The sequence below is a fragment of the Numenius arquata genome, chromosome Z (assembly GCF_964106895.1).
Source record: "Numenius arquata chromosome Z, bNumArq3.hap1.1, whole genome shotgun sequence".
In the NCBI taxonomy this organism is placed as follows: Eukaryota; Metazoa; Chordata; class Aves; order Charadriiformes; family Scolopacidae; genus Numenius; species Numenius arquata.
Window position 1 is genome coordinate 65,043,978 of NC_133616.1, and position 9,266 is coordinate 65,053,243.

Consider the following 9,266-nt stretch of genomic DNA (forward strand, 5'->3'; position numbering starts at 1 on the left):
ATTTTCAACAACTTTCTGGCTCCAAAGAGATGACAGTGGGGACTGAAGTTTACTTAGCCTTTTTGCAGGGTCATACTCTTAGGTTTCAGGTTAGATGACAGAAATTCCCTCATTCTGACTCAGCTCTTTAGAGGCACTTACTAACTTGCAACCAGCATAGGTTTCTTTTTGAAAATGCAAGTTCCCACCACCTGCCAAATCTCACCTTTAGGAGTTCAGTATTTTTAAAATTACAGTGTGAGGGCTGAGGACTAGCTCCAGAAATATCCTTCCAACAAAATCGGGTCCTGACCAAAACACACTGCCATTACTTTCAGGCAGATGAACATTTCATAATGGCTCATTTCCAACTATCTACTGCCGATGTACAAGCTCACTGCTTCCCCATCAAATTTCATCAGTCTAGGTCGCGACCCCAAAACTAACTGGGGAACAGTGGAGGAATTTAAACGAGATCGATACTGATAGAAACATTAAAAAATTAAACCAGATGACCTGGGGGATCAGGACGAATTTTCTCCTATAACCGGCTTTGCTTCTTTACTTCCAAAAATCACCTGCCTCGTGCAGGTGACAAAACCCACACGGGCTGGAAGGCGGGTCCTCCCGGACCCACTGGAAGTGGAAGTCCTCCCGGCGGCGTTTGTCCGCCCTCCCCTCCCGTCCCCTCAAAGCTCTCCGTGCCGAGGCACGGCCAGAGCCCTGCTCCCGAGCCCCTCGCTCCGGCAGCCAAGGGCCGCCCGAGGGGCGAGGAGGGGCGGGCGGTCGGTCGCCAGGCCGGCCGTCCGGCCGCCGCGCTGGCTGAGGTACGGGCCGGGGCCGGCCGGTCAGACCCCCCGGCGCTGCCCGCGGCAGGAGCCCCACCGGCGGCGGGGAGGGTCCGGCCTGGCCACTCAAAACTACTCAAACTCGCCGAGAAGTTGAGACGCCGCTTCACGGGCGGACGGGGAAGGGCCGGGGCCGGGGGGGCGGGAGCGAGGGGTTGGAAAGGACGGGACGGCTCCGTACCAGCGGCGCAAAGAACCTCCTCCCGCTGTCGCTACCTGCTGATGAAGCCATCCCCATCGCCGTCGCAGGTCAGGAAGAGGCGCCTCATCCTCTCCTCCTCGCCCGTGCTGGAGGTATCGCTGCTGCTGCTGCCGGCGCTGCTCACCTCCGCTACGGCGGCTGCCGCCATCATGCGCCCAGCTCCGGAGGAGGAGGAGGAGGAGGAGGCGAGGCTGCCTCAGGCGCCCGGGATTCCCGGTCCCGCCGCCCCTGCAAAGTGCGAGCGGCAGCACAATGCCCGGGCGGGGGCGGGGAGCCCCGCCGCGCCGCCCCGGCCCCGCGGCCACCCTCCGCCGGGCGCGGCCCCGCGGGGGCGGGCAGGGGGCCGGGGCCCCACCGAGAGAGCCGGAGTGGCCTGGCCGAGGACGTCGGAGCCCCCGGCCTCGGCCGGGACCCTGCGGGAGCCGCACGGCTGGAGCTGGGAGCTGGCAGAAGGCGGCGAAGGCCCCCCGCTCCCCATGCCATCACCCTGCCTCCGCCTTGGCCCGTCTCTCTGCTCTCCCGGTGCCAGAGACCATGGTGGCACCAGGAGTGAGTGGCCCCGCCAAATCCCTCGTAATCATGGTTACACGCCCCACTAGAGTCCAGGCAAACCTCTCTCATACTGGGGGTCGCTTGTTTCCCTGTCACAGGGCAGGCCCAGCTCCGCGCTTCGGGACCACCGCGGCCTTGTCTGACTCCAGCTGGCCCCTGGAAGCCAAGGCCAGACAAATTACAACAAAACCCAGCGTTTTCCCTAGTCCTGTGTTTGCACATGAGGCTGTTTGATGGGGTACTGAACAGGTGGGAGCGGTCTGGGGCACAGCGCACCAGCCCCTCTCCACGCATCCAGTTCCTTTCCACTGATGAACTCCCACCTGAAACGTACATAACTTGTTTTCCTGCTCCAACAATTCATTGTCAGATAGCGCTCTGAATTTGTTCATGCCTCATACATTTCGTTGTCTTTCTGTCTCCTTTGCGTTTAGAGAAAAGTCATGTTGCCAGATGAAAAAACTTTTTAATCTCATGTGTATAGGATAGCTTCTTCAGTTCTGGCACCCTTTTCAACACCTAATTAAGTTTTAATCAGTCCTCTTTTTCTTATTCATGTGAAAAAAACTGATACACCAACAGCACCAATGGCAATGTATTTTATCTCTACTGGAAATATATATTTTGAAACAGCCTAGAACAGCATTTGCCTGTTTCACAGCAGCATTACGTTTCTTACTCCATCATCCTTTAATTAATTAGGTCAGCTAAGATTTTTCCTAACCTATTTCTGTATATGGGAAATAATATCCTGTTATTAAGGACCTGCATTTCTCCTATACTATCAGATACTATCCTTCTCCTATTACTTCAGTCTTTGAAGACATCTAGTTCTTCCCACATAACAATGTGGTCTTCCTTGTTGTTTACAATGGCTCATGAATATGTAAAGTCAGCAAAGTTATCGCACTTCTCTTGCTGCGGAGTTCCTTTCAAGTATAATAACTGATGGCAATAGTTCTAACTGTTAATATTTATTGTACCTTGATTAAGTAAGTCATTGCAAGGCAAAGAGTCTCCATGGTGTTTTATTAACTAAAATGACTTAAGGGCAAGCACGCGTACACTCGCGCCCATATTCTCTCGGTCTCTGCAGTTTCCCAGATTAGGTTGCTCACCCTGGTTCTTGCTGGATGACCACAGCACTGGGGTGTAGAGCCAACACACTTCCATACCCTTTCAAGACAATGTAAGCAGAGAATACTGCAAGTATCCTTCTTTCAGATTGTAGTGTGTAATCTCTGAAGATTTACATCATGTTCCATCTTTTGACCTACAATGTTCTCTCTCAGTCTTAGCATGTGCTTTTTCTCAGCATGCTTTTTTCTCACGTTGCTCATGTGTGAGCTCAGTTGTTTACTGCAGCTGTTTGTTTTACACTGAGGATTGGATGAGCCCAGATGGTCACAAGACCATTTTCTTCAGCCAGACTCCATAGACGAGCTGTTCAACACCACACACAAGAATTCTTGCATACATTCTGCAAATATAGCATACACTTCTTCTTACCAAGAATTAAAATTTTTAGCCATACGGAGTCCTAAAACAGCATTTTCTGACAAAGCCACCAATACCAATGTAGCAAGATTGGATCCAAAACACAGCAATGAGAATCTCCAAGAATGACCTCCCTCCATCCTGATGCTATCTGCCAAGCCTCACAGTTAGCCAGCTATTACCTTTTGTTTAAACTAATCTCTCACATGTGCTCTAATCTAGCTAAATTTCCCAATTTATCTTTTGTTCTCATCTTTTCCTCATGCTTCACGCAGTAGTTTGCTTTGCGGATGAGGAATTCATCCATTCCTTGTATTCTCCCTGCTCCTTGCTAATGACCTTTCTGAGTTCGTTATTTATACGTTGAGTTTTTCCTGCTAGCTTTTCCCTTTCTGGGAAAGAGAAAAAGAGTGGGGATCAGTTACAGTTAAGTTTTGCATCTTAAATGTAACTCCCAAGAAAACCTAGTACAGTAGTTTCTGACTTTTCTTAATAAAAAGTCACTCGCACCAGTTCCTCCTGGCTGATAGGAACAGCCGATATCCTAGTTGTGGTATGGCATGCAAGACAGTAAAACCAGCTGAGCTTGCTGGCTTGTATCTTGATCCACATCTGCCTTTTAAAAAAGATGTATCACATCAGCTGGGAAGCAGCACTCAAAGCTGTAGTTCCCCACACTCTGGTGCCTGCTATGAATTCTGTGGCAGCTCACTCCTGCAGCCAAAAGTTTGAGTTTCAGAAGGCAAAAAACGTGTTTAAAACAGAGAACATGCTGTGCAGTAGAAGCTACAATCCTTCTTGAAGTGCATTCTCGCTGTCCCTAGTGGGAAGGCTGTGTGGTGTCCTGAAAGTTACGAAGAGAGAACAAGGAAGGAGGGCAAGGAGTGAGACCTCCATACTGCTGTCTATCCCCTCTGGGATAATAGGCTTGATATGTCTCAAAAGAAAAGAGTTTGTAGGGGTTTTTTTTTCAAACTGGGGATCTTAACTGTCAATCTGTTTTTTGTTTATCTTTTCATCTAAGTTAAATGAATCCAGAGTTTTTCAATATTAGATTATTTTCTACCATCAGCTTTCCATAATGCCCTGATTTCCAAATGCGTGTGTAAAAATATGCCAGACAACCACTGCAAAAATGAATAACAATGCTGTAGTAGTACTAGCTGCATTTGTTCTCCAATATTTATATACCCAAAATCTAAGATCTTTAAAGATAGGCATGAGAGATTTTCAGAGGTGCTGGACTCCTAAGACTTCCCAGTGAATCAACAGGAGCTTTAAGTTTGTGTGATCTCTGAAAGTAAAGACTATTTCAAGTTAGGTGTTAAACAATACAAAAAGAAAACCATTGTAGACACCTCAGAATTTAACTACAGATTATTTTTTTTTTCAGAAGAAAACAGCTAAAGTGAAAGCTGCCAAATGACCAAAATCAGTTGACCAAAAAAGAGAAAAAAATCCTGCTACATAGCTGTCAGCCATAGCACTCAAAGATTAACCTCCTTCAAAACCAAAAAACAGAACAACCGTTAACTTAAGATTTCAAGCAGTTAAGTTTTAGTTTAGCAAAGTTCCTTTAATCAAGGTAGCCAGGGTGTGCAATGCAGAACTTTCTTAGCACCAGGAGTTCAATTCCCCAGAATACCATCCCTTCCAGTTTTCTTAAATACTGCATCCAACTTTTTTCCAGTTGTGCAAAACACACCTCCTAGAATTCCCTGTTTCTCCATGAGGTTCTCGGGTAACAGCATTTCCCTGTATACTGGCTGACACAGTGTCACCCGACACTAAGGGGACAGACGGGTTCTTTTTGGGATTTTTGGCAGAATGATGATGGTAGTTACAAATAAAGCTTTATATTCTTAACGTTCTGATCAGAATGGCACAGGATTTCTAAAAGCAGAATCAGTGTGGTACAATCCATAAGTAGCGTAATACAGAATTTGTAATACATCTTAACTTACAATTTCTCATCAACAGGACCCTCAGGTCAGATCTTAATGCCAGGTTTGCTGTATCAGTGTAACAATCATAATCTAGACTTGAAAATCATATAAAAGAATATGAGTCACTCACTCAGTGAAGGAAGCAGATGATGGTGGAAGTGTCCCTGGCCACTGGAGGGTCCCGGGTCTCAGTGTCCAGCAGCAGCTCTGGTCCAAGTTCCCCACTTAGGGCTCGTAACTGCTGGATTTTATAGACCGTGTTGTGGGTGTTCTTACGCTGTGGCAGGGTTATCACCACCACCAGGTTGGCCAGATGCCGGGGACCTTCAAGGCCATTAAGGAAGGAGTAATCACCCTGGCGCCCAGGAACCTTGAGACCGGTAGGGATGGGAGGATGAAATCTGTTTGGTTTGTCTACTTGGTGCGCAGGACCTTCAGGGCCTGATAATGAGGGAAAGGGAACTAATACGTGACCCCCTCGGTCACAGAGAATGGCTGCTTGCCTTATAAAATGGAGTTAGTTATGCTAACCACATTACGGGGGGGGGTCGGGAGAAGTCACACATCCCTATAAAGATGGTGCAATCTGGCAGGCTATTAAGCTGATTTAAGTGAATGTGCTACCCACTTCTTTTAGCTGTACTTGGTAGTTAGGCCCAAGAATACACTTCAGTCATGGGGCAGCAATGTTCTGCCCTTATCCCAACCAATAAATAGAAATGGGGCAAGAGGAACAAGTAGCTTCATCATTCCCATTTTTTTTCATACAGGCCAGCGTCAAAGGCCATGTTTGTAAACACAGCAGGTTTTAAGAGTTAGCAACTACCCAGTTATTCAGACATGGTTAGAGTGATAACAGAAAAATGAGAATATGGCAGGAACAGCTGGGAGGTAGTACCAATTCTGGCACACACAGACCTGATCTCTCAAAATCCTCTTTGCGTTTGGTGCACCATTACTTCTGCCAAATAAAAGAGAGCAGTAAATGTCAGGCATTAGGAACATGTTACAAATATTACAAAAAATAGTTTGGTTTTAAAGCAATAATAAACTGCAACCATTTAATGTCCCAAGCATTTTTTAATTTTTTTTTTTTTTTTTTTTTAGTTTTGTGAAGTTTATGAAACATTACTTTCTGTGGAAGTTTTGCATACCAATTTTGTAGGCACATGATTTTTTTTTTTGTCAAAAAGAAATGAGGATGCGCTGCCATCAACCATGACAGGTAAGTGTGATTTGAGAACTGCTTGGGTGGCTGAACCATCCTGTGCCTCAAACAGTTTTTCCCAGACTTGCTCCTTAGTGTCTCTGGAGCCCGCCAAATCTTTGCACACCGGCTGTGACTCCTGTGGAGAGTGGCTTGTCCTGCCAGGGCGTAGCGGGGGTGGCTGCTCCCTGCGGGCTGGGGAGCCAGGGAGACATATCCCCCCACCCCAGCCAGGGAGCATGGATAGGGGCTCAGCCCTGGGCATCAGCCACCTCCCTGGTGACAGGCTGGGACATCGGCCAGTGGGTGGGCTCGGCTCAGCCACCAGGCACTTTCATATCATATGACTTTGAATGTGTATTCCATGCTAAGAAGATGTGGATGATATGTCCACATCTATACACTTCAGCTAAATCTATGCTTAGCCTATATGATCTCTGCCCAATATATAATATACTATGTAATAGCTGAGTAAACATTATTTCCTATGTAAACATTTTTTAAATTAGGGAAGTGAAATTAAAACAGAATCACAGAATGATGCAGGGTTGGAGGGGACCTCTGGAGATCGTCTAGTCCAACCCCTCTGCCAAAGCAGGTCCACCCAGAGCAGGTTGCACAGGAACATGTCCAGGTGGGTTTTGAATGTCTCCAGAGATGGAGAGGCCACCACCATTCTGGGCAGCCTGTTCCAGAGGTTTGCCACCCTCAAAGTAAAGAAGTTCCTCCTTGTGTTTAGATAGAACTTCCTGTGCTCAAGTTTGTGCCCGTTACCTCTTGTCCTGTCACGGGGCACCACTGAAAAAAATATTTTATTTTTTATCATGTAACTTACAAAATGCATACTTCTCATGTTACTGTAAGGTAGATAGGGGTGGCAGTAGCTGTTTAAATTGCTGCAGCCGCTTAGGTATGCAGAATGAAGATTTTGGCATACACAAGGATTGAAAGCAATGCCTGGTGGTCTCAAAGGAGAGATTATCCTTTATTCCAGTAGGCTTCAGATAAAGACCATCTTTGTTTATTGGTATTCACTGTAACAAAATTTAAAGTAACAGACATATAATGTGAGTTTAAATAAATATTATTTGAAGCATCTTCATATAAAGTGCATTTGCTACCAACAGAGCCATGATTTAGCTAGGAAATTGCTTTTTAAATTCTCATCAAAATCCTGATGTCTGGACTTACAGTATTATCCTTCTCACATTACTTCTTTGTTTAAATCCACCTCACATCCCAGACCTAGACTTTCAAGCTCCAACTACAAATGTAAGCCTTGTGCAGCCTTTGTTGTGGAGCACTTACTGAGCACAGCTGGTTGAAAATTCTTAAAACAGTATTCTCAAAATAAAAGAATTTTTTTGGTGAGACAATTTTCTGTGATTTCTTTTTCTCCTGCTCCAAAATGTGATACGTTAAACTGAGATATTTTATCTAAGAATGAAAATAGTTTCATTTAGCCTGGCCTTGAACACTTCCAGGGATGGGGCATCCACAACTTCCCTGGGCAACCTGTTCCAGTGCTTCACCACCCTCACAGTAAAGAATTTCCTCCTAATATCTAATCTAAATCTCCCCTCTTCCAATGCAAAACCGTTACCCCTTGTCCTGTCACTACACTTCCTGACAAAGAGTCCCTCTCCGGCTCTCCTGTAGGCTCCCTTCAGATATTGGAAGGCTGCTATGAGGTCTCCCCAGAGCCTTCTCCAGGCTGAACAACCCCAGCTCTCTCAGCCTGCCTTCATAGGGGAGGTGCTCCATCCCTCTGATCATCTTCGTGGCCCTCCGCTGGACCCGTTCCAACAGGTCCATGTCCTTCCTGTGTTGAGGACTCCAAAGCTGGACACAGTATTCCAGGTGGGGTCTCACAAGCACAGAGTAGACGGGTAGAATCACCTGCCGCAACCTGCTGGCCACACTTCTCTTGATGCAGCCCAGGATTCGGTTGGATTTCTGGGCTGCCAGTGCACGTTGCTGGCTCATGTTGAGCTTCTCATGCACCAACACCCCCAAGGTCTTCTCCTCAGGGCTGCTCTCTAGCCATTCTCTGCCCAATCTGTATTTATGCCTGGGATTGCCACGTCCCAGGTGCAGGACCCTGCACTTGGCCTGGTTGAACTTCATGCGATTTGCATGAGCCCATCTCTCAAGCCTGTCCAGGTCCCTCTGGATGGCATCCCTTCCCTCCAGCGTGTCGACCGCACCACCGAACTTGGTGTCATCAGCAAACTTGCTGAGGGTGCACTCTATCCCACTGTCCATGTCTCCAACAAATATGTTGAACAGCACTGGTCCCAGTACCAACCCCTGGGGAATACCACTCATCAGTGGCTGCCAATTGGACATTGAACCATTGACCACAACCCTTTGAGTGTGGCCATTCTGCCAGTTCCTTATCCACCGAGTGGTCCATCCATCGAACCCATGACTTTCCAATTTTGAGACCAGGATGTCATGTGGGACACTGTCAAACGCTTTGCATAAGTCCAGGTAGATGACGTCTGTTGCTCTGCCCTTGTCCACCAAGCCTGTGGCAGTATTGTAAAAGGCCACCAAATTTGTCAGGCATGATTTGCCTTTGGTGAAGCCACTATTAATACCTTTTAATTAATTAATTAATTCCTTTGTGCTGTGCTTCCAGCATGGTATAGATGTACCAGCCGACTTCCTGCTCTCGGCAGTTCTCTCCACTGAACAGGAAAGTGTGACTTTACCTTCTAGATCCATGTTGCTGTTTTGAATGTCTTATTCAGAAAAAAAAAAAAAGGAAAAAAAAAAAAAGAAAAAGAAAATGAACTCCTATCTCGGAACTGATATTAAACGTTAAGTGAGCCAAATGATTCAGAAATAAGAGGTGAGCTGGGATTGTATAAGGATGGTTCCTTGAATTCTTGTGGTTCCCAGGTTTTGGCTCAGAACAGAGTGTGGTTTGTGCCTATAGATACAGTTTCTGTGCCTTTAGACAGACTCAGATGTAAGTAGCCATGGTAGTATTTTTCCAGGACAAATGCTGCAGACTTAAACTGTAACTT

At 46.6% G+C, this 9,266-nt stretch overlaps 1 protein-coding gene across 1 annotated transcript in view; it reads right to left on the bottom strand.

Annotated features, from left to right (window-relative positions):
• MCC (MCC regulator of WNT signaling pathway) overlaps window positions 1–1,279 on the bottom strand; it is a 210,712-nt gene extending 209,433 nt beyond the window's left edge. Inside the window, exon 1 of the mRNA XM_074166053.1 lies at window positions 1,044–1,279. Coding sequence (XP_074022154.1) covers window positions 1,044–1,180 — 137 coding nt within the window. The 5' untranslated portion in view covers window positions 1,181–1,279. The remainder of the gene's footprint in view (window positions 1–1,043) is intronic.
• Between the last annotated feature and the right edge of the window lie 7,987 nt (window positions 1,280–9,266).